The sequence below is a fragment of the Pomacea canaliculata genome, linkage group LG5 (assembly GCF_003073045.1).
Source record: "Pomacea canaliculata isolate SZHN2017 linkage group LG5, ASM307304v1, whole genome shotgun sequence".
NCBI lineage: Eukaryota > Metazoa > Mollusca > Gastropoda > Architaenioglossa > Ampullariidae > Pomacea > Pomacea canaliculata.
This window is the reverse complement of record NC_037594.1, coordinates 22,564,576-22,590,494: the sequence shown is the minus strand read 5'-3', so window position 1 is coordinate 22,590,494 and position 25,919 is coordinate 22,564,576. Positions and strand designations below refer to the sequence as shown.

At 38.0% G+C, this 25,919-nt stretch overlaps 2 protein-coding genes across 2 annotated transcripts in view; one reads left to right on the top strand and one right to left on the bottom strand.

Moving 5' to 3' along the window:
* LOC112563560 (U5 small nuclear ribonucleoprotein 200 kDa helicase-like) overlaps positions 1-12,951 on the top strand; it is a 39,519-nt gene extending 26,568 nt beyond the window's left edge. The window contains exons 30-46 of the mRNA XM_025237615.1: positions 1,618-1,778; positions 2,109-2,207; positions 2,999-3,127; positions 3,473-3,664; positions 3,981-4,238; positions 4,407-4,609; positions 4,895-4,968; positions 5,114-5,190; positions 6,671-6,818; positions 7,173-7,249; positions 7,795-7,882; positions 8,353-8,474; positions 8,647-8,790; positions 10,144-10,320; positions 10,565-10,725; positions 11,012-11,093; positions 11,345-12,951. Of these exons, the coding sequence (XP_025093400.1) occupies positions 1,618-1,778; positions 2,109-2,207; positions 2,999-3,127; positions 3,473-3,664; positions 3,981-4,238; positions 4,407-4,609; positions 4,895-4,968; positions 5,114-5,190; positions 6,671-6,818; positions 7,173-7,249; positions 7,795-7,882; positions 8,353-8,474; positions 8,647-8,790; positions 10,144-10,320; positions 10,565-10,725; positions 11,012-11,093; positions 11,345-11,596 (2,444 nt within the window). The 3' untranslated portion in view covers positions 11,597-12,951. The remainder of the gene's footprint in view (positions 1-1,617; positions 1,779-2,108; positions 2,208-2,998; positions 3,128-3,472; positions 3,665-3,980; positions 4,239-4,406; positions 4,610-4,894; positions 4,969-5,113; positions 5,191-6,670; positions 6,819-7,172; positions 7,250-7,794; positions 7,883-8,352; positions 8,475-8,646; positions 8,791-10,143; positions 10,321-10,564; positions 10,726-11,011; positions 11,094-11,344) is intronic.
* Position 12,952: 1 nt separating this feature from the next.
* On the bottom strand, positions 12,953-24,862 carry LOC112563561 (ATP-dependent RNA helicase DDX42-like). The gene is given in 21 exon segments (XM_025237616.1): positions 12,953-13,444; positions 14,089-14,193; positions 14,308-14,409; positions 14,687-14,811; positions 15,174-15,275; positions 15,536-15,637; positions 16,087-16,167; positions 17,925-18,021; positions 18,429-18,526; positions 18,665-18,695; positions 18,697-18,713; positions 19,583-19,682; positions 20,030-20,158; positions 20,748-20,816; positions 21,344-21,451; positions 21,645-21,764; positions 22,112-22,252; positions 22,591-22,741; positions 23,333-23,388; positions 23,542-23,689; positions 24,442-24,862. Coding segments are annotated over 21 exon segments (2,292 nt in total). The 5' UTR covers positions 24,669-24,862; the 3' UTR covers positions 12,953-13,261.
* Positions 24,863-25,919: the final 1,057 nt, after the last annotated feature.

Here is a 25,919-nt window from a genome sequence, read left to right as displayed (position 1 = left end):
GGTACACCAAAAATGGGGATGAGTCATGGGAGCTCCTCTGATCTGTGTACCTCAGGACAACTTCTGTCATAATCTGTTCAGCACAAAATGACTTATTTGCTAAATATGTAGAGAAAATAGAACATGCAAGAGTATAGTATATAGCTGTTAATTTTGTTTGTACTGCTATAACTACATCAGTCCAATCCTTATACAGTTAACTCCACCATTGAAGACTCTCACGTCCAGTAAGATCATGCACTGTGAGTGGGTTGTGAGAGAGGAAGGGACAGCAAATTTTTGATTAAAAAGATTGTGTATACAGTTGCAGACTTCTTCTCCAAGCATTAACAGATAGCAACTATTAGCTTTGTGAGTTCAGGATGACAGTGGCTGGCTAATATCTGTACCATTCCTCTAAGATGTTTTGAGGAGAAAAACTTTTAACCCAACTAAACCAAGATTAGAGCAGCAGTTACATCAACCTCTCTGCTTACCCCCACCAGGGATTTGTTCATTGTTGGGACAGAAAAGAGAGGAAAATCAAGACTGAGTACATAAAAAAATGGGGATGAGTCATGGGAGCTCATCTGATTTGTGTACCTCAGGACAACTTCTGTCATAATCTGATTTGCCCGAGATGTCTTATTTCAGTCAGTCAGTCACCCCTTCACTGACTCCTGTCGTTGTGGGGAAGCACATGGATAGATGCGGCAGCTGACAGTGCTTGCCACTCTTGCCTATTTTGGGCAATTGTGAGCAGGTACTTGTTCTCTAATTCTCTTTTCTGTTTTGGCAGAGTTCACGTGTCACATTGTAGAAAAGGATCAGTACTACCAGGGATTTGTACATCTTGTACTTTGTAGTGAATCTTATGTCTATGCCAGATCCTATCCAGTCTAGCCATTGCCACTGTTGCTGTTGCTGTATCCTGATGCTGATATCTGGTGTGAAGCTGCCATCTTTGGAGAAGGTGGCTCCAACTACTTCTTGAAACTGCTTACCTCTTCAAGCTGTACCCTGTTTTGTCATTGCTATTGATCATTACTTTGCTCTTTTCTGTGCTGGTACCCATTCAATATTGATTTAAACTGTCTCTCGATTGGGGAGGTCTTGCAGTTCTTTGTTAGTGACCTCTAACAGATCTATGTTACCTACAAAGCGTAGGTTGCTAATTATCTTCTGCCTTTGGAAATGGAAGCAAGATGGTCGTGGAGAGCTTTGAGTATGATGTTCTCCTAGAAGATATTAACTTTCTAACAGCCATGAAATTTTTACAGTGCTAACCACAAATGTAGTTCTTGTCTTGGCCTTGTTGATGCTGGATTTGAAGCATCTCGTCAGCAGGATATAATTGATTTTTTTTTCTTTCCTGTCATCCTAAGATTTTTCAGATAAAAATAAAGCAAGAGTATTGAAGCAGTAGCTCAGATTTATCTCTCTGCTTACCCCCACCAAGGATTTGTTCTCTGCTGGGACAGAACCGAGAGAAACAGCAAAACTTGATACACCAAGATAAGCAACGAGTTATATGTGCTTATCTAATCTGTGTACCTCAGGACACTTGTTGTAATAACTTCATGTCTTTTTGTTCTAGTTTTTCAGGTTTAAGCAGTGTGTTCTCTTTGTCTTGTGCAGTATTCAACTCTGTGTACAACAGTGATGACAACATATTCATTGGGGCACCAACTGGCAGTGGGAAAACCATCTGTGCAGAGTTTGCCATACTTCGCATGTTCACGCAGAATCCAGATGCACGTTGTGTATATGTTGCACCTTTGGAAACTCTGGCTCAACAGGTAACAACAGTGTCCAAAAGAGCTGCTAAATTTATTTTAAAATGAAGGCTAGAATTGTTCGTGTCAAACAGCTTCTTCATAAGTTACCATTATTTTTATCAGAAATTGTGACCACTTTCAAGCTAAACTTTTGCCATTGCAGATTCTCGTAAAAGCAAGATCATGCTTAGTGAGTGGACTGTAGAAGATGAAAGGGACAAATTTTAGATTTAAAAACAATTACTGGTTAATATAGTTGCAAATTGTTTAGTGTATTTATGATAGAAATAAATATTGTGAATAATCTGCCCATAATGATGTAGAAATACAGTTTCATATTTTAATATTTAGGTATATACAGAACTGTACAACAAGTTTGCTACACACCTTGGCAAAAAAGTGGTACTGTTGACAGGAGAGACAGGCACTGACCTTAAGCTTCTGGCCAAGGTAAGTAGTTTAACAGCAGTAATGTGGCCAGGACAGGAGTTTTTGCTGAGGTCAACCCAAGACCTCTCTATCACTCCTAGTTCCAGCCCATTCACTCATCTCTATATTTCACAAAGATTTTCTAGTTGCAGTAATACTATCTCCATTTGTCCATGGTTAAAGATTGAAGCACACTTTTACATACATGAATAGTACTGACATGCTCAATTGTTCCATTCAAAATTTGTCACCATGTGCACTTTTCCAAAGCAAGTATTCACTTTCAGTCTTCTAAGTGTAGTTGTCAAAATACCAGCGTCCTGAATTTTGAGATTTGGCCATAAAATGTTAAAGAGCGGAGCAGTGAAACCTGAGCAAACTGAAGAATATGGGCATGATAGAGGAGAAAGTTACAAATAGCAACATAGCTTTATTGTGGCAGTTGCATGTTTGATATGCCAGTCGCTGTGGAAGTTCTCAGTCCAGCAATCTCTATGTGGAAAACAAAAGAATGCCATGGCAAAGCTGAATGAACCTCTTTCAGCACCACTTGTATTATTGCAGTAAAATTTATTTTAATGGATTTTGGCTCATAAACAAACAGTGCACCTTATTTTCTTTAAGGTATGGCACAACCAGATGGAATGTCTGGATACGTCATTCCAGTAAGCTGTAATACAAGATTACAAATGAAGGTCATACTGGCCAGTCAGAAAAGCTGCTAACAGTATTGCAACATCACTTGACACTTATATACAACCTGTATGTGGAGATGCCATCAAACATGCTGGTTTCTCTTTTTTGTCTGATAGGGAAACATTGTGGTCAGCACTCCAGAGAAATGGGATGTGTTGTCACGTAGATGGAAGCAGCGGAAAAATGTCCAGAATGTTGCACTCTTTATTGTTGATGAACTTCATCTCATAGGTGGAGATGTTGGGGTATGCATTGTTGGTTTTAGTTTTTTGCTTTTATTTATTTTTTTATTTATTTTTTTATTTATTTTTATTTATTTTGGTGGTCAAGTATAAACTGAATTTGCAATTTTTCTTTTGGAGAAGAGAAAATAAGTGAAGTTGGCATGTTTTTCTCCATCATTGTCTTACCACCTCAACATCAGACTAACACCTAATTATTGATAAGATTTATGGACTAGCACTAAGTCTGTCAGTATTGAATAACATTTTTTCCAACCCGTTTTTGTGCTTCCTGTTAATGCTTTCACTAGCTCATTATTGTGTGTGTTTATTATTATATTTATTAATTCCTTTGTTATATTTTGATAGCCTGTGTTGGAAGTGATCTGCTCACGTATGCGCTACATTTCCTCACAACTGGAGCGTAATATCCGCATCGTGGCATTGTCATCCTCTCTCTCCAATGCCCGTGATGTCGCACAGTGGCTGGGCTGTGGCACCACAGCATTTTTCAACTTCCATCCAAATGTTAGACCTGTGCCCCTTGAACTGCATATTCAGGTAAGTGGTGAAATCCTTCTGTTTTATTCCTTGTGTTGGTATGTCTTTTTCAATGATTGCATTTTGTTGTTGCAGTATGCCACCATAAGAATATTTATTGTTTGCATTCTTGTACAGTAAGTGCTGCAAAATGGGGCATATATTCCTGCCAGAAACAGTGTAACAACTTTAAATTGTTGTATTTAGGATGTTGCACATCATTGAGTAATTTCCAGATAATTCTTCTCATTTAAAAAAATGTGAAGGTCAGAGAGAGACATGTTTATGCCCTTGCTTAAATGCTTGTTTGTGATTCTTTATTTTTTGTATCTTTAAGGGCTTCAACATCTCACACAACGCGTCTCGTGTCATTGCCATGGCAAAGCCAGCCTATCAAGCTATTGTGCGGCACTCTCCCCATAAGCCTGTTGTAATTTTTGTGCCATCTCGCAAGCAGACTCGCATCACAGCCATTGATGTGTTGACATATGCTGCTGCTGAACTGCAGACAGCATCAGATGAAAAGCAGCAGAGCCGTTTCTTACATGTGACAGAAGAAGACATGAAACCTTTCCTCGAAAAAGTTTCTGATAAGGTGATTTCATTTTCCTCGCAAAATCATCAATATTTAAACAGCAGATTTTAACTTCTGAAAGTTAGTTCACTTTTGAAGTAGGGGTTACAGTCTTGCTTAGATCTGTTTAGGTCAGAGCTTGAAGATTGTCACCTGAAACCTAATTTTTTTTTTTTTTTTATGTACCAGACGCTTCAAGAAACCTTAGGGAGTGGTGTTGGCTACCTACATGAAGGTCTTTCTGAAGCAGAACGTCGAGTGGTGGAGCAGCTCTTTAACACAGGTGCCATTCAGGTAGTTGTGGCAACTAGAGGGCTGGCATGGGGCATGTCAGCAGCTGCCCACCTAGTCATTGTCATGGATACACAGTACTACGATGGCAAGACGCACTCGTAAGTGTTGGTGTCAGCATCAAGGATGGACTGTAATAAGAAGAGATTAGTTTTAATAAGAACAACTATGGACAAGAGCAGTAGAAATTAATAGCATGTTCACATATTGCAGACTGTGTCCAAGCAAGCCCACTGTTCATCTCTGTCTACAGTCTTGCGTGTCACATCTTTGTCCTCAACTTCAGTCCTTAATGTCTCTTGCACCATCTGCCAGTTGCGTATATGTTTAACTGCTTTGTGGCTGCTTGCCTTCATAATCACAAATGCTGCTTTTTGTGATGACAGATATGAAGATTATCCAGTCACAGATGTACTTCAAATGATCGGACGAGGTAACCGACCCATGCAGGACCAGGAAGGTATATAAGTTTGAACTTTGTTACTGCTATGTTCAGCGAGACTCATTTATTAGGGCTGATAATTTAAAATGCAAATGTGTGCAGAAAAAAACCCTTATATCAAACCCATCTAATGAATGAGTGGATTTTTATTTTTCATTTTCAGGCAAAGCAGTCATCATGTGTCAGAGTTCAAAAAAAGAATTTTTCAAGAAGTTCCTCTTTGAGCCATTGCCAGTTGAAGTGAGATTTTTTTTTTTATTATTTTGTTGTTGTTGTTGTAGATTTAGCATATTTTCATAAATTTAGAAGTGTATACATCATTTTTCTACATGCATACTTGACAGTTCAGTGCATACTTGACAATTCATGCTGATAGTACAGTACAGATAATTCATGCATGCAAACATAAGAATCTCTCTTCCTTGATAATGTTTTGCCATTATGTCCATCAGTTATCCCCCTGCATTGCAGTGGTAGGATCTGATCCAGTGGGGCATCTTGCTTGCAGCTCCACATCTCACCAGTCCAGATTTTTTTAAAGATCAATCCATTCACCGATACTAACTTGTGTTCCTGGGAATGCATCTTCAGTTTCTTGAGATGTGTTGACTGGTTTTTTGTGTTGCGATGCTGTCTGAAACCAGCCAGTTCAGGTACCAGAATGTTTTCAGTTTCTGGATACCATAGTATAGATGATTCTTTCTAGGGTCTTCAGTAGCTTGACAGGCTAATAGTTCTGAAAAAGAGGTCACTTTTCATCTTGTGCATAGGAATCGTAAGAGAGCTCAATATTTGTGGCTGTTTGCCATTTTCCTAAGCTAAGGTTAAAGACCTCCTAAAGTTTGACAATAGTAGTGTTGCCTAGGTGATCACATCTGGTCCTGGGAACTTTATATTTTAGCTTCCTCAAGATTGATTGCAGTTCATGGCTGCTTCATGACCTTCACTGGATCTGCCTTCTAGCTTTTTTGGTGAGAGCTTACCAGTAGATTATTTTCATCTGCTAGGTGGCTAGCAGATCATCTTCCTGTTAGAAGTACATTATTTTCCAGTGCACTGTTTTGGGTTCCAGATTCTTCATCATTGAGTTGAACCATTTGAGAAAATAATGTTGAGGACAATACCAATTTAAAAAGCAAAACGAAAGAAAGTCTTGCAGGGAACTCTGTGCAAATCTGGTTGTTCCAGTTGTATTAGTGTAGATCTAGTTAAAGTATAGCCCTTAGTGTTGATTGTGTGGTACCATGGCATGGTTTGCTAGAAGGTGCCATTATGCTCGACACTTCTGGCTTCAACCCTCAGGGCTTTTCTTAGGGGTTACCCTGCCCATATCTCCTGTTCCTTTGTTCTGCTCAGTGCACAGTGGTGGACTTGTTTGCTGAGAGTTCCACCTCATGGCCAGAGGATGCTGCATGAGGTATTTTGGTTGCATTAGGTACTTTTCGGTGGATGAAAGAGTGCCATCTGTTATTTCACCCCTTCCTATTAGATTCCTTTCTAGTTGGTCCAGGACTGCTTATATGTCCAGGCTAGCATTGCTTATAGCTCAGATAACCTCTACATCTAAAGTTTATGCACTATATGCCACCTGGGACCCGGCTGGATTGGGGATGGTCACTCCACTACTTTAATCAGATGGCCTGGTCCTGTGCCTTACATTTTAAGGACATAAATTTTTTTTAAAAAAAGAAAATATTTATGGTGACAATAACATGTGCAGAGCCATCTGGACCACTGCTTGCATGATCACTTCAATGCTGAGATCGTGACCAAGACAATTGAGAATAAGCAGGATGCTGTTGACTATTTGACCTGGACTTTCTTGTACCGCCGCATGACACAGAACCCCAACTACTACAACCTCCAGGGTGGGTATCTTCTGCTAGGCATGTTGATTTGTATGCACATGCATTAGTTTTGCTATCATTTCAGCTATTCATGTTTACGTCATGTTTAATCCTGAGGATGGAGCAAGGTGATGCAAATACTATGAGCACACTTTGTGCTATAGGATCTATAAATACTACAAGCACACTTATCACTATAGAATCTATAAATATGCTTATCTCTCTAGAAAATCTTTATCAATATTTTGTGTGTGTTGTAGGATTGTATATGATCAGTTTATGTGTACTTTGCGTGTGGTGCTTTGTGCTCAATTTGTGATGGTTTTTTCCTGTTTAAGTAGAACCCTCCTTAACATTTTTAATATTTTGTTTCAGGTGTATCTCATCGTCACTTGTCAGACCACTTGTCAGAACTGGTGGAGAACACCATTAGTGATCTTGAGCAATCCAAGGTAATGCAAGATTATGATCCTTAGCAGTTGTTAAAGAAAACTGTACTTTTCTAACTTCTCTAACAGCAGGCTAGATAGAAGCAGATGCCTTTTTGTTATTATAGCTTTGTAAATTTTTTCCCAAAGTATCATTTTCGCTGAAATTATGAAAATATCCTTAATCTTTTCTGGGAGATAGCTTAATACTATCAGCTGAGACAGCTGTAAGGAAAAGTTAGCAGGAATAACTATAAAGGAGGGAACTAAAAGCTGAGAAATTGCATATACGACAAAGGACTTTGAAAGACCTCCATTAAGTCACATAAAGAATTCTAGTTGTGGCTAGCAAAGTCGTACTGAAAGTAATCTAGAATCCAACTGTGTGCAAACCTGGTTGTTCCAGTTGTATTTATCACTTAATATTTTTGTCAAGGTATGTGGTGGTATTGTGAAAAGAATGTAAGAAACTCTTTTCTAATTTGAATGGACATTATCAGGTTGATGGCTGATATAGTGTTGCAAGATTTTGTAACAAAGGTGCTGAGTTGATTATTCTCTCCTTTTAGTGCATCAGTGTAGAAGATGACATGGATGTTGCTCCGCTGAACTTGGGTATGATTGCAGCCTATTACTACATTAACTACACCACTATTGGTGAGTCATCATTTTTAACTTTCATTTTAGCATTAGTTATGCTTAGTACATAGGGACATTTTAATTCCAGTAAGGTCTTTCTGAAAAATTTATTAAGGAGGACAAGATAAGCAAGGGCGGTATGATAGGGCATGATGTTAACTGAAGTGTGGTAATAGTACAAATGCTTTGTCCTCAAATAAGCGTTTGTATTTATTTAAAAGCAGTCGTTAAAAACAGATGTCGCATTTCAACAGAATATATTTGAATTCAGATGCTTAATGATTAGTATTCTGGCAGGATCAAAAGTGTGTGTGTGTGAGAGAGAGAAAAGAGACATGTTTGCAAGCTTTCTCAGCTTATGTCTCCTTATATATGATTGAATATGTCCACTTTACTGTCATGGCATGGGAGTACTGCATTATGAAATCCATGACAGAATGTTGTAGAATGATGTGTGAGTTAATTTGTTGTCATTTAAATTTTTTCAGAACTGTTTAGCATGTCACTGAATAACAAGACCAAGATCAAAGGGCTGCTGGAAATAGTTGCTAATGCTGCGGAGTATAAAAATTTGCCAATCAGACATGGCGAGACAGAGATTCTTTCACAGGTGCCATTAACTTTCTCTTTTATTAGGTTATGATAGTGGGAGGTGATGTTAGTGTGTGGTGTTGTGGCGGGGGTAGATTGTTGTGTATAAGCATGCAAGGAAGTGTAATGTTTGAAATATGAGTAATTTTAATTTTTAAAACCGTTTTTATGATGATAATGTTTTGTTTCAGCTGGCAGGACGGTTACCAAACAAATTAACAAATCCAAAGTTTAATGATCCACACGTCAAGACCAACTTATTGCTACAAGCTCATCTGTCTCGCATGCCACTTTCTGCTGAATTGCAGTCTGATACTGAGGACATTCTCAGCAAGGTAAGCAGTTACATGTCACCTTAAATAATATAAATAATAGACATTCAAATACAGTAAAACCTTGTTAAGACCTTCTCGTTTACGACCCCCTCCCTCTTAGTTACCACCCACAAATTTTTCACGGACATATTTTGCTCTATATAATGTTATCTCTATTACGACTACCTCCTCAATGCAACTTGACCAACAGCACTTTTTTTTTTTTGGTTGTTGCAAAAGTTGCATGTTGAAAAAAATTAATACCTTTTAAAAATAGGCTACTTTTGTTTGGCTGCTTACCCTATATTGTGATTTTCTGGAGAATTCATGTAAAATAAATACATTTTGAGAGAGATTGCTTGTTCTATGGGTCACTTGTCATTTTGGCCCAAATCATATTGCTCCAGTTGTAGCAACCGTATCATCCCAACAACAAAAGTCAAATCCATACAGATTCAAAAGACAAATCAATCTCCAATGACAGAAGTAGCTTGACAGAAAGTCAAATATTATCAACAGGGTCATGTGTTGTCCAAACAAGTTTAGCTACCATCGTACATGGCCACTTTTATAGTTGGATTGACTGCTCTGGATCATTTGTCTCTTTACCATTTCACATCAGTTAATTATGCTTAAAATCTTTTTAAAAATAAAATTATTGTAACCAACTGTTTGTACTTTATTGCAAAGTTTTTTGCAGAATGTTCAAAAATATAAATATTGCATTTTAAGAAAGCATCTTTATTTTCGTGGTACATATGCAACGATTGATGCTCTTAGCTGGAGAGTTTTAGTACAGCCTAATAGGGGAAAATAAGCAGGACCAAGTGAAATTGAAAACGACAATACAGCATTATGATGTAGTTTTTAAAAAAATCAAAAATCAAATCAAAATCAAAACAATTTTTATTGTCTGCCCAGGAGGACAGAAATTTGTCTTTGCTCAATACCCATACAGACATTTAACACACAGCACCAGTCCATGGATGTTTATCCTAACACAACCTTGGGTGCAAGGGCCTAAAAGCACTGCTGAACAAAAAGAAACATTTGTTCATCACGGGCAGAAGCATTAAAGAGCATTATTTCAACATTTAAATAAATGAACAAATTTATAGGTGTTTGAAGTCGTTCATCAAATGAGAGCAGACTGTTGGTTGATCTCCTTACTACCACCCCTCAAAATTACGACCCATTTTGGCAGATTTTTAGTGAGTCTCAGTAGGGAGGTTTTACTGTGGTAGGGCTTCACCCACAACTGAGATCCATTCAGAATAAAACAAGCACAAAAGTTTGTAAGCTTTGCATTGTTGGCAGTTACATCACTTATTTCTTCCATTCATTCAATGTCATTGTGGTTGTTTGCTTATGCAGGCCATTCGACTGATCCAAGCCTGTGTGGATGTGCTGAGCTCGAATGGGTGGCTGAGTCCTGCTTTAGCTGCTATGGAGCTAGCACAGATGGTGACACAGGCCATGTGGAACAAAGACTCCTACCTTAAGCAGCTTCCTCACTTCTCACCAGAACTCATCAAGAAGTGTCAAGAGAAGGTTAGTGCAGCCATGTTACTTTTGAAAGAAAGATAAGAAGAATTAAATTTTCTTATTTTACCTTCCATTACCAATAAAAGTATTCTTTAGCATGTCAGACCATAGAAAAGGGATTTAGGAACACATACAGTGGAAGGACAAGGTGGAGGTGAGACATGGGTTTGTGTTAAATGAGAATATCTCCCAGTTATTTCATTTTTGGGTCAGAGAAGTTTCACTAAAAAAGTTATTTGCTGAATAACAGAGCATGGAGACCATCTTTGATATTATGGAGATGGAAGACGAAGAGCGCAACGGCCTTCTACAGCTAACTGAAGCCCAGATGGCTGATGTAGCTCGTTTCTGCAACCGTTATCCTAACATTGAGCTCACCTATGAGGTTCAGGACAAAGACAGTATTCGCAGGTAATTTAAGTTTCTTTTTCTCCATGCTCGTCCTCACATTTCATAAAGCTTTGTTTAGTATTATCAGAAAGTAGTTACATCCAGCACAAGCATAATTTTTCGAAAATATTCTTAACATTTAAAAAAAAAAAAAGGCCTCATTGCTTCCCTTTTCTTTTATAAAAGCCATGTAAAAAAAAACCAAAGGACTATTATCAAATTATCCCACCACCTTACCATGTGAAGTAAATTTGTTACTGATGCATAATAATTCTAATGCTGTAATGTTTGTACTTCGGTTTTGCAGTGGATCTACTGTCAATGTTGTGGTTACATTGGAAAGAGAGGATGAGGTGACAGGACCTGTCATTGCCCCTTTCTTCCCTCAGGTAACATCAGACTTAACCTGCATGACAATATATATATAGTCTCCTGGGTTAGAAGATAATGGTTCAAATTTCTATACAAATGGATAACTTTTAAGCAGTGATATTATTAAGAGCTTCAACAATCATAAAGTGCACTATCTTTCAGACTAAAATTTGTTATCTTTTGTTGCATTGAAGATTTATTTATAGAACCAACAAGAAGTTAATGATCACTAACAGCATGACATCTTTTATCTTTTTTTCACTGACAGAAAAGAGAGGAAGGCTGGTGGGTTGTCATCGGTGACCCCAAAAATAACTCACTCCTGTCAATTAAGCGTCTGACCTTGCAGCAAAAGGCAAAAGTCAAGCTGGACTTCTTGGCACCATCTACTGGCCGACACAGCTACACTGTCTTCTTTATGAGTGATTCATACATGGGTTGTGATCAGGAATACAAGATCAACATTGATGTCAGAGAAGGTGGCAACAGCTCAGATGATTCTGGTAGCGACAGCAACTAATTGTTCCTATTTACTATAGGGAACTTGTATGTGTATAATGTGACTGGTTCAAGACAGTGTGTCAAAGAAATAGAGAAATAAGAAGCATATGGTACTGCAGGAGTATGTAAGTGGCATACTGCACACCTGAGGCTGCAGGAACCATCCACCAGGTGATAAAATTGACGAGTGGTTCATGCTTTGGACACTGAACAGATGTGGAAATTCAAAAAGGGGGAGGGCAGAGAACCCCGCAAGAAAATGTAGAGGTTGTGAGCAGATTGTATTGCTCACACTTTGTGTACAGGAAGAGGATTTGATAGTTTATGTTTTAACTCATTGGTACAGAGCAGAACAGTTATCAGACTTCATGTGAAAACTTTCTCCCCATTATTTCATGCATTGTGAAAAAGAGCTTTAGCTGAAGGCAGCTATTCTTAGGACTGAGATTGCCATACCACTAACGTAGCTGGGGCATTTTTTTTTTAAGATGAATGTTGCCCTTTCTTTATGTACCTCTTAATTTGAATTTTGCTGTTTTCTTACTTTGTATTTTAAACGAGTCATCCTTGTGTGCACTCCAATGTTTAACATATTGAACTTTGCCTTGTGGCATTATCAGTTTTGCATAAAGTCATAAGAAAACCTGTGGAAAAGCATGTCACACATTAAGCAGTATTTTTGTTTTGTAAAAGATATGCAGCTGCTGTTATTGTGGTCATCCATGTTGGCAGACATTCTATCACTGAATCTAGATTTTGCCGAGTGATTTGTCACAAATCCAGTTTCTCACTGTGATGTTGGTGAACACCACAGACTGAAGTTATGTGATGAGGTTGATTACTGGCCCTGCTTTATCCCTAACTAGAGTGCCATAGAGCACCCGGAATCAATAGCTGTAAACCAGACCCAAGACATGAACCTTTGTAATGGTTGAGAAGAGAACAGATGCTTCATTTATAGGCCTGAAGGGATGAACTAATGGAGGATCCATAAAATCTAATCATGATCTAGCACAATCAGCCTTCACAGCATTATAACAAACATTTTCACCACAAATGTTGCATTGCTTTCCTCAGACTAAAGGAGACATTTCCACTTGTTTGAACACCAAATATTTTTTGCAGCTTTTCAGTAAGGTTACCAAGTACAGGCTACAACCATCAACACAATTCACAGAGATCAACGCAGACATATGACCAATAGGAGAACTGGGACCATAACTATGCATAAGTGTCCAGCCCTGATGCCAACGACTGTTGTTGACCTGTGCATGATGAAAGAAGCTTGTGGCAATTCTTGAAATGCATCACTGTTGCCAATGCAATGTAAACTTTTGTGACACAATTGAAAAAAAAAACCAAAGCATTGCAAAAGAATGTTTTATATTTTTATTTACTTTTTTGGAGGCTGATGTTCTAGCTATGATGGTATGGCTCATAAGATTACCAGTAAACATCTGATTCAAGCCATCAGACATAATAAGTCAAAACTGCAGCTTTAAAGCTGATCAAAACTAATTCAGCACATCAAATTAAAAAACATCAACTGCTAATGCACTTAACACCAATATTGTCTTGAGTGGGGATTTCTATGTAATAATGTCTTGTAATGCACAGGTTCCCCTCTCTCCCCACATCCTCACTCGCTCTCATTCTCTCTTGCTCACTCGCCTGCTGTTCTCTCTCAGTCCCATCTACTCTTTCGTTTCTTTTTTGCCTCTGCAGATTCAGAAAGACTGCTGTTAGGTCGCATATGGATAGGTTCCATCATTTCACCAGGTTTCTGAGAAACTGGGGGCAGTATGACGCCTGTTAAAGGCTTCTTTTCCTCTTGCTGTGCTGACACAAAACAGGACTTGAACTGAGCCTAAGGACAAAAAAAAAGTTTAAACATGTGAAGCAGCTGTTTGATTTTACCCATCAACTTTATCATTCATATAACTAACTTATAATTAATTAATAGCAGTCAATACTTCCTTTCCGGCAAAATATATACTTGATCACCACATTTAGGCCATTACAAAAAAATCCACCATTTAATCCACAAATTGGTATACATTTTTGAAAAACAGCTTTGGGTATTTGTGAAGTCATGCCTGCGTGAAATCATAAGATACAGAATTTTGTTGACTTTGCCACATCAAACTATCAGAAAATGTGGAACATTGCCCCACGTGGAGACATTTTGTTCACTCCGCCACAATAGAATTTAAAAAGAGAAACTATTCCGATGCCTTATTTAAGCCAAGGGAAGTAACACACAAAAATGATGCAGTCTTTAATACCATCCTTAAGTTCCCTTATGCCACTTTAGTCAGCTGCAGCTAGGTCTGTTAAACTGATGCATCAGCATTGTAATGATCAAAATGAGCTGTTTAGCTCCAATTAGCTTTACTGTGATCTTTAGAGGTTCATTTTCTGTCCTACAAAAAATTAAACTTGTCTTTAAAAACAGCAACAGTATTCTATGGTTACCTATGTAATACAAATGTTAGTGTTATTATTACATACAGCAAAGGCATTACGCATAGTTGACAGTCGATCACTCTGGGGACCCCCTAGTCCAACACCACGTCGAAAGCTGCTGAAGCTGGTGGAGTCTTGCAAACGGGTAGCCTGTCAATCAGAATCATTGAGGCATCAAGCAAACCTTAAAATTCCTTTCAATGAGTTAGAAAGCAGTCAACAAGTAACTTTTTTTCCAACTCTGAAGAGACCAACAAGACCTACACTTTCTGATCCCAGCCCAGGTCTTGCTTTGACTCCAAGTTCACGACCTCCAAGTGACTTGCCTTGGCCTTTCCTGAACCTTGTCTTCTTGAACCATGGACACTAACAAAAATAATTGTATAATTCATTATTTGCGTGACAACATTGGTTCTGATCTAGCAAACATACTAAATATTCACAAATGATATGTCAGGAAAATACTTTCTCCTGATAACCACTTCTACAAAGTCTACCTGACAATCTCGCCCTGCACCCACTTCTCGTAAAACACACATCTTCCCGTATCTTAAAACACATGCACACCTTCCCATATCCCACACAGAGATGAATGAGCACAAATGTCTAGAAATGTACGCAGATGTATGCTGTTTAAACATACCTGCATGGCGAGGTCTAAAAGAGCAGGAGGTGCATACTGGTTTGCACCCTCTAAGTTTCGAACCAAAAGTGGAGCAAACTCCTTGTCCTTGTCGGTGATGAGTGTATATGCATAACCCTTTTCTCCTAAAAAATGTTTGGGGTGTGGGGGAAAAAACAAATCTATCAAATGACACATCTAAGAAATTTTGATGGTAACTTTCTAATATTTTTTCCTTGTCAAAGACATTATTTTACTTGCCCAGTCATTGGTTTAAGCATATTTCTATGCAAACACTACTTCACAAACAATACTATATGCACTTGAAGCATTCCTGTGTGACTGACATGGCCATGACTACATCGTAAAGTCATATCTCAAAGAAAGAGTTTGTTTCAAAATTATACTAATATGCAGACATGCTCAAATATGAACTGATGTCATATATGCACCAACACAATTTGCCTCAATCTGCTTTGGCAATGCAATCATGTACTGAAGGCCTAACCTGCTCTGCCAGTTCGACCAATTCTGTGGGTATGTGTGTCGATGTCCCTGGCGACATCATAGTTGATAACTGTGCGTATGTGTGGGATGTCCAAGCCTCGAGCTGCAATGTTACATGAGGAACAGCTATAATACAACTGCCAATTTTTTCCACAGGGTTATCTTCTTTTTTCATACTTTTTCAATCCACAAGGGCAATTCTAAATCGTGCTATACTAGCAATATACAGATAATTACACACACTAAATTCAGCTCAATTTAAAATTACAGTATTTTTACAATATTAATGATTTTCAGGTCCACAGCTAGGCTGTGGTAAATATGTATCAACAAAAATAAGCCAGCTAGGTTCAGAAATTCTACCTGCAACATCTGTAGCAACCAAAATGGGGAACTCCTTTTTTTTGAATGAAGAAATAATTTCATTCCTCTCCATTTGGCTGATGTCACCATGCAAGAGACCCACTTTGCTCAACAACAAAATAAGTATTCACAATAATAAACCATTTTTGATGATAAAATTCAATGTACAATGAAGACAGACCAGGTCAGAAACGTAAGTTATTTGATACAATGAATAGCAAGAGTGGCAAACACTTGTGGCATTAAACACAAGCTTTCTATTTAAAATGACACAATACGTTGCTTATTCAAACTTCTACATTTATCCACAGATTCAATTAGCAAATAACTATTTTTTTTGTTGCTGACTATAAAACAGATTCATTGATAAGACAAAAATAAAACAGTCAAGAAAGGTAAAAGGGAAAGAGAAAAAAATGAATCATGGATGGACAGAAGATGCACTTAAACAGCTTGTATTTATGCTTCTTAAGCTTTGATCTCTTAGATAATAACAGCATGTAATATAAACAACATTTGCATTCAACGCTTTCTTAATTCCATTTCCTCACATGGGAAGTCCCTGGCTCGCAACTGTGTGGCTAACTCCTCAGCATTTGCTTTCCTTGTCACAAAGATAAGCACACTTCCAGCTGAAAAAGTGGCACCATTCATTACATAGAAACATGTGGTTTCATCTTCATTATCCTAGAAAAAAGGTAAACAGGAGTATTTTCACCTGATCAATACCATATGAAAGTCATCCAACATGAAGTCTTGCTCAGGATGAAAGTACTGGGCATTATACATGTATGGAAATAGAACATTACGATTGAGTCTAGGTAAACTTCTATCAAGTGGAAATGAAAAAAAAACCCCATAAAATTTTTACTCTTTTTCTGTCTTTGAGACTTAGCAGATGCAACAACCATAGGAGAAAATAGGCTACAATTGCTAACCATCGAATGTTGATTCCCTGATAGGAAGGTAGCATGTGACTGGTGTACGATGTGCTGTCTTATTCAGGTGGGCTACAGCCTTCAGACAGTTGTAAATGTGACAATGTGGAAAGACCTATGCTGATGAAGTCTCCTGGCTGGATCACACACTGCACTGATCTGTCTTACAGCGTAGCCAGGAAGGACGAATGTTCTGTGATGAGGACATTGCACTTGGAGCATACCTGCGTGCCTGACACCAATTCTTAAGGGAAGCATGGGCTTAAAACACTCTTGAACTCTCGCAAAAAACTGGCTCATGTTGAAGTCATATCACAGGCATTGTCACCAGAAAAGGTCTCTCTACAAAAGCTCGTCTTCTCTAGAGGATAGATGAATCTACAGGAAAGGAGGTGGCAAAGGAGTGGGGGGGGGGGGTTTGGTGTTTTACGCCGTGTCAGCAACTGAGGCTATATTACAGCAAGCAGCCAGCCCTGTAAACAGATGCCACGTGCAGAGAAAGAACAGCATGCCCGAGACGAGAAATGAACTCTGGGCAGCCAACCTTCACTGTATTGGTGACAGGCGCTAACCGCTTGCGCCACCGTGGCCGCTGTGGCAAAGGAGTGGAGCGCAAGGACCTGTGAAAAGGTAGACACAGAAAACTATGTCATGACCAGCAAGAATTGAATTAACGAAGCTCGTTAGGACCAAAAGTTAAACATCCCCATAAAGGACAGATGCACAGCTGACAGCTTTGAAAATGGCTGCACAGCCAGGCAAGAGGTCATATTCTCTTTTATCGCCACGCAGTCCCAGAAAAGCACCAAAGGTAGCATAGGCTGGAAAATGTGTAATTTGACTAACATTGTGATTTCACTGGGGAGAGAGGGATGGGGAGGAAACTGGAGTAACCAGAGAAAACTCCCAACGCCCAGTCATATGAACAAGTTGTCACAGAGAGTATCCCAAGACGAGATCTGAACCCAAAACTTCTCACTGCAGTGGTGAACAGCAAATGTTTAAACCACCACATTACTTAAAAGCACTGGAGTTACGTGACTGATGTGACGAACACGATGCAACTGCATCCAGTGGAAAATTATCAAATAGATCCTTCCACAGCTGAAACATTCATCTTGGAGAAAACAGCAGTTGTCTTCTGAAGGACAGCACAAAGCAGCTGATTAAAATATTTTTAAAAATGGAATGGAGTACACAGACAATTGGCACAGCACATGGTTAGATGGCAATGTTTACTGAAGCACATAACATCCCAGTGACCTGTAACCATGGAAAGCAACTGCTGTACTGGTTTCGCCCTCACCTGTAGTTCACCTGACCAGTAAAGCATCCTGTACACCAGGCACATGCTAGCATACTGATAGGGAACAAACTTTCGATGGTTTAAAAAAATTTTAGCTTATTATCTCCTATGGTCATATCATCTGGTAATGTCCAAAAAGAATTACATGATGTGAACTCCACTAATCTGCGGACAAGCCAAGTCCACTTGGCTGGACCAGAGGATGGAAGGACCTCAACAGATTGGCTCACATCTTCATTGGCCTGAAATCAAAGCAGAAATCTCTTTAAGATTTATTGCTAAATCATTTAGGATTATTTAAAAGTGGTGTAGACAGCAGGGCACTTCTTTCTTTAGGCTAGTGCAAAGTTGTCTTGAGTATTACTGAAATGATCTTCCTCTTTCACAAGTTCCTAAAGCAATGACTTTAAAGACAAATGAAACATTAGGTGAAGGATGTCAGCTTACAGAGAAATGTTATAATTAAGCATGAAGCCTAGTGTTCATTTCCTCAATGAAAATAGAATATTAAATAGCTGAGATTTAAGATCTACTCAAGATCTGCATTCAAAAGAAAAGAAAATGCAATAAACAAAAAAGTGAAAAGGCATGTACAAAACTATCAGAAAACTAAAAAAAAAAGTTTATATCAAATCCAAAAGTAAACTACCTCTCCAACTTCTCCCTGAACAACACGTATTGGGTCTGCCAGAATATCACGTGCCAATTTCTCCACCTTCTTTCTAAAGGTGGCGCTGAACAACAAGGCTGAAGGATACACACACAAAATGTGCTTCAGTCATGATTGCTGGTAAAATTAAGAAATTAAGACAGAACTAGGAGCAGTAACAAAGTATAAAGTGGTTTTTAACTCTGCTCACTCTAATAATACAAAAATCAACCTACTTTGTCTGTCTGGGCGAACATGGTTGGCAATAGGATCGCACCTGTGGTTCTGGATTAAAAAAAAATCAAATACAACATCTAGGTATGATGATAAACATATAAATAAATTAGTTGTAAATCCACATCATCCAAACCTGTTCCAAGTTAATGGGGCTTGGCAGGAGAAAGATGCCTATATGTCTAAGTCCTAGTGGAACTCAAACAAGCTTGGTGTCAGAAAATGAGCAAAGAAATCATGCAAGCATATAGATGGGAGTGAGTTTGGAGAGGTACCGCGGACCATATCCCACATTATTTGCAAGCTTATTGCCCTTTACAAATAATAATGATATGAAGAAATTAAAGAAACCAATCAAAACAACAGGAAAGAAAAGGGGATAAAGCGTGGAACAGGATAAAAGTAAGGTGCTATCTGATTTGCTATCTGTTAACTGAACACAGTACTCCATTATCCAATGAGTCTATGAAATCAAAATAAATGCATAAATTATGGTAAAGAAATCCTGTAGTCAGAAAAAAAACAGATGAGCAAAGTTGTCTGTAGACAGTTTTTGTTGCTCTAGTCATCAAGAACTTTTGTCACATTGCATAAGATTCTTCTCACTGTCGATGTGCACAAACAAAAAACTGGACTGAGATAAAAATAGCAAAAAAAAATCGTCAAAAAAAAAAGGACTATCAGTTGAAGCCATAGAAGTGAAATAAAATGTCACAATCATGAAACAGTCCAGCACATTCATTAGGATCACAACAGGTTAAATGATGAACTCCAAAATCAAAATTAACTCAGAAAATTCTCAAAATTCAAAGACATCCAGAGAGCTAGTCCCCTCAAGCTGGTAAGGGTTAGGGACATCACACTTTCACTCTCATCACATTTCTCAGCCCCCCCTCTCTCCCCCACAAACATTATCTTACCAAAACCAAGATCAAACATTCTGTCAGCTTCATCAAAGACAAGGTATGTAACACGCCTAAGATTTGTAGCCTTCTTTTTCACCAGATCTATGAGCCGACCCTGTTCCAAAATAAAATCATGGAGTTAATCGAAAAATTCATTGCACCTTCTTCAAAGCAGCCCTATTTCTCAGTAAAATAAATCTCCAGAAAGTGTTTAGGTTGATCCTATATGTCTGCATGATGACAGGTATTTCAGTTTTAATAATCGTATGCAAGAAGACTGCTTGGCTTTTCTATCATCTTTAAATGAGAGGGTACCCCCACTTAAACACGTCATTAAAACTTGCCTTCTTTGTTCACACAGTTAAAAATGCCTTCCCCAACAGCAAATATAAACATAAACAGCTTGTTCTGTCCCAAACGAGAATCTTGGTACACTTTATTACACTCATGTGATATACTCACTGGCGTCGCCACAATGATTTCAGCGCCCTCTTGACATGCCTTGGTCTGTTCCCACATGCTGCCACCACCATATGCACACACCACTTTGATGTTGAACACTTTGCCAAATTTTTTGGCCTCTTGATAAATCTGCATGGGCATCAAAATGTTACTATTCTGACACTGATAAGCACATATAGCTGCGGAAATTGCTCTAGGAATCAATTTTCTGCAGTTAACTTTCTTGGTATTATGCAGTCGATTGCTTTTGGCCAGTAGTTTTCTAGACCTAGTCACCTTCTTACAAAAATGCCATCAGAGAGCAGATGTATCAGTTCTTGGCGCAGAAGCGTTTTAAACTTTATTTCAAGATGAACCAAAATATATTATTACTCCATCAAATTCAGATTCCACTTCAGACATTAAATGAAATGTGTAATAAATGGCATTGAGTGATGACTACAAGGGACAGGTTTCAAGTATGGCAAGTGATGGAGGATATGCAACACTTATTTTTTATTATCATTTGTTATTCCTCTACATTAACCCCTATGTGTTTTTGACATCTAAACTATTTTTGGCAAGATTTGTGGTGACAGAGCTACGTTTGGGACAACAATTTTTTGGATCCAATTTACTTAGCTCCCTAAATATCTAACTGACAAACAAAAAACTTGAAGCAAATTCAGATAAGATAATTTCTCCACGGGTAACCATGTTTGAACAAAGGAATGCTTACCTGTTGTGACAATTCTCTTGTGGGTGCAAGGATCAACCCAATAGGCCCATCACCTGGCTGGAGTTCTTTCTGTGTAGACACAAGATCAGGCAAATAAAGCTTATTAAAAACAGAAATAGAGAGGGTTTGCCATTGTATAATAACGCAACACTAAGTTAAGAGGAAGTTTCAAGTGTCTGCCAGTCTCTTTAAGAGAATGCGATGAAAGAACTCCACATTCAACTTTCTACAAAAAGCCTTCTAAGTGTTCTATCCAACAGATGACAAAGACCTGGATCAAACATCACATCACAATATCCTTCCAAGAGACAATTCCTGAGTAACTATTTTTTTTATTAATATTCATTCAAAGTCAAAAATATGCAAAACTGTGTTATTGTTCAATATATGTTACATAATTATACAGCTTATACTTCACATAAGAGATGGCTTGAAAGCCTACGCCAGCTCTCTACTTTAGTCCAGTCTTTAAAATCTTACAACCAACCTAAAATGCATGCAGATTTATAAACCCTCAAACATTTACTTCCCTGTCATTCCTGGAGATGTAACTTTATGACCTGTAATTTTATTTATAATTTATAATAATGCCAAACCTGATCCATGATGTGAATAAGCATTGGCCACACAAAGGCTGCAGTCTTCCCGCTACCTGTTTTCGCAATGCCAATGATGTCACGACCAGACATAGCAATAGGAATTCCCTGTATAACAGATTGACATAAATGCTTAAAATAAATCAAACCGAAAGTATAACTGTCTTGAAGGGAAATGAAGTCTAGACTGCTAACATCCAAAAAATGATGCTGAAATTAAGGTTTAACTCTGGTAGGACGGTAATGGTTAAAAAAAACAAAAAAAAAAAAAACAGAGCTGTATGACACCAGATGACATTACCTGCCCTTGGATTGGGGTGGGTTTGCTGTACTCTGACTTGCGGATAGCTCCAAGCAATTTCTCATCAAAACCAAAGTGGGCAAAGCTGCTAACTGGTTTAGGGGGATCCAGTCCAGACACCTGCATATAGTTATAAGCCAAGCATTACCTTGCTCTCAAGCATAAACAATGTTGCGATGAACATAGTTGTCAGACGTCTCCAGCATTACTGTGAAAGTACACTGCCAGGTAAGTTTAAAGTTTAATCTAACAGGCAAATGGCAAAATTTTTTTAGAAGTAAAAGCATCAGATGAAAAACACAATGTTTAAATTACTATCCCTTATGTTAAACCCTAAATCCTGATTTAATTATAAATGGTAGTCCTGTCTAGTGCACCAATGCAGCACATCCATATGAAATAATACGTATTTTTAGAAATCTTGCTGGAGCATTTCAATATTCTTGAGAGTCACTAAACAGACTAACCTTTATACCAAGAGCTCTTCTCAGGTCATCCACTTTATCACGTGTCAGATTCTTGATCTCTTCATGTTCTTCATAGAAGTTCCGTTCAAATGGCTCATATTCAATCTCAGAGTGATCTAAGGGTGGTAGTGGATCTATAATCTGCCCAAAAAAAAAAAAAAAAAAAAAAAAGGTGACACAAACACCTGCAAGGAATTTTTTTTAAAAAAGCTACAGCTTGAGGCGTTATTTTCATATCTTGTGAATTACTGGGTTGGGTTTTTTTTTCTTCTTTGGTACAAAGGTAACTCGCAAGACAGCAGTCTATAAAATGGTCAAAGACAGTCTAATTCTCAGCGCCACCCCACAAATAAATTAGTTTATCATATCAGTTTAACCAGTTTAATGACATACAAAGTGAATAGAACAAAACAACAATGGTGGTCCTGACAAAACAATTCAATCGTGCGATGGTTTATTTATGGTAGACTTTAGTTTACCTTGCTTTTCTCACTAGGAATTGGATTGCCATCACTGTCATACTGCATATCATCCTCTTCATCCTGTATCACCCCAGCCATAGGATTCTCCTCCATGTAGCGAAGATATTCTTCCATTTCATCTTCTTTATCAATGTCATCCCGTACACCTCTACACCATTGATTTCAAAGATATTCTTTCATCACAAGTACTAGATCACTACTTCTTTTCAGAATATTTTTGTAACATCTACTTCAGCATCTAATTCACTGCTATCACAATAGAATAATTATCTTCAAAGGTAAATGCATCTAATAACTTGGTCTGCAAGGGCTTTGAACTGTTATTAGTAGCTCACTGTGTTTTGGAAATGACTCACAAAGTGGAGTCTAACCCTCTCCTCTTGTCTTTTACTTTCCCTGAAAGTTAGTCACTGCTGTGTGGATAGAAGTTTTCCAGTCACCAACCCAAATAAAAAATTTTCTGCTTTAAAGTTGATCACACTTAAACACACAGCTATGAAACCTCAGTTACAATATTTATAAATACTGACTTTTAAACCCATGTAATCTTTCGCTTGTTCATTTCTTGGGAGTACCAACTTCAAATTTTCAAAATCTCGCACGATCTAATCATCCAAATATACTGATGACCTGCAACTGAATGTGCTCTGGAAAGTTTTCCTTTGACGATATTTGCTAATAAAATTTGTATTTATCCTTTTAGGACTAGAAATTAATGCTGTATTTTCTCAGATCTTACTTTTCTTGCTTTTTCTTTCCATCTTCTTCTTCCTCCTTTTCTTCCTCAATTTCTTTCTGGTGATAGACAATGTATTTGTTAAAGCAAAATAACATCTATTGGCATATTTTGGTCATAACAAAACACTCTGTATAAACCATAAATCAGCTGATTTCAAGAATTACATTCTGAATTGATTTCAGATCACTTAGAAAACAACCATAACAAACCTCAAGATCTGCCATGTAAGCATCCAGTGCATCTTCAGAGTCATCACTTTCCTCTTTATCCTTTTTCTTAGCATTTGGACTGCCAGGAGCTGGCTGATAGGCCATGTTCCCCGATGCTTCACTTTCTTCTTCATCGTCTTCAAAATATCTGTCAATAAGCATTGTCATAAAAGAAGTACTTTCAAATACCCAAAGCAATACTGAGAAACAGAATAATGCTCACATTACAAATATCAAGAATATTATTCATAGAGTAAAGTTGAAGTGAAGATGATAATTGTTGATAATTTCATTGCATTTTATTATTACTAAACCAAATGAAAAGTATCTGCAAAAGTGAAGAAAATAATGCATGAGATTATTACTGTTTGCATAATCATACTATGATTACTATGCACATACTTTTAATTCAGTTTGGTAATAACAAACTGCAATGAAAATACTTGCAATTGTTAGCAATTTTGACATTTTCTGGAAATTTCCTTTCGTAATAAGATTATGGCTTCAAATGTATGATCCTAATTGATACACCCATTACCAACAAGATCTTTTGCTTAACCATATAAACAAATACATTTAAGCTATTTTCACTCAAATATATTAAATTCTGAAATTACAGCATCAGATCTTTACAAAATCTATTTACACAAATATTAATGGAAAATATTACAAGATATGTCTTTAATGCTGTAACTGATTTGAAACCTAAAATATCCCACTCTGCGGCCGTACAGCTAAAGCTTAGAACGTTTCCAGTATAAATGCTTATAAGTACTGAAAACTACAAAGTGATGAAATTTAACTTCTTTTTCGTGTTAACTTTTCAGAAACTATTTTGTACAACAGGCTACTCTGTCTAACATTACTCATTAGAAATACTTGCAAAATGTTTTTGCATACTCTTCTTCGCTCCTAACACGGCGCTTCCCCAGACTTGTGTGATATCCCAAAGTGCGACCAGGAGGAGCATATCTGTTTGACGTACTTCCCATCCCCATAGCCATAGCTGCAAATCCTGAAGCAGGTGTCAAGGGTTGAGACTGTGATGACGAGCCGCCAGTTTGTTTCAAAGCAAATCCACCGAAGCCAAACCCTTTAGGTTTGCCGTCGCCGCCTTTGTGGTACATTTTAGTACTCTTATTTTCACTGTTGTCTGTCGACTTTCTACAATCAACTATAATACTATTTTATTAATCCACACAATAGACAACACCTAGCACTACAAAAGAAATGAAATGCATATATTTTTAACTAGCAGATAAACCAAGGTTTTCTGAGAAGCGGAAGTTTACAACACGAGACTCCCAAGCTGGAGAGTTCTTTTCCGTGATTGATCTCCTCTTGAATGGCCACCTGTAATTAAAAGCTATAATAATAATGTACATTTATACAGCATTTTACCTCACAATCAAAGGTAATTTTATTACAAAATTACTACACATCAGACTACAAAATTACTACACTACAGACATCATCATAATGATGTTGATGGAAGCTGGCTCCAAAAGTAAAGCTTACTGCCTGCCCGGTTATATTGTTCACTTATTCGTCCTATCATGTCATTCGACTGGTGCTGGTCGTGTTGTTGATTTGGCTGAAAGTGCTAGAGATGATTTCACAGAGGGACGGGTTCGGATGGGGGGACCGGATTACCCAATCAAAACCCCCGACGGGCAGTCCTGTGAATAGGTGTCACAGGGAGCGTTCTGAGGCGAGATTCGAACCCAGGCCTGTCACTGCAGTGGTGATAAAAGGCCTTACCTTGGTCGTTGGGAGGAGAGGGGGAGCACACGGAGCACTCAGGCCTGTCTTGAGCAACGGTGAGCTGGTCATGTACCAGGCTGCAAGAGACGACTATTATGGCATCTAAGACGTCTAGCTCCCTCCATGTTACCATGGACGCGTATATTAAATGCATTCATATTGTAATCTAGCTGATGCCCTAATTAATTTAACTCTTGTAAATATACACCTTTTGGTGAAGCATAAATTTACATGTCTCTGGATCTATCTTGTGTAACACAGGTCAGTGTGCATAAGAGATATATATATATAGATTATGCATAAAGCATTATATATATACTTACTATATCTACATGCTCAGCTTCTTATATAGTCGTGAGAAAGAGAAAGAAAAGAGTACAGGAGTAAACTCAGAGCCCCGAAGGCAGCTGGACATCAGATAGCCACCCTTTCGACACCTCCTGATAAACCCAGAATAAATAAATTAGTCTAAATAGCGCAGGTTATAGTACAACATATGTTTCTCCGACGGTTGTTATATCTCATAGTTCAGCTGTACCGCCCTTAGCTAGGTTGTAAGAGAGGCCCGGGTACATGATCCTAACGGTGCCAGGTTCCTAGAAACACCTGTGACG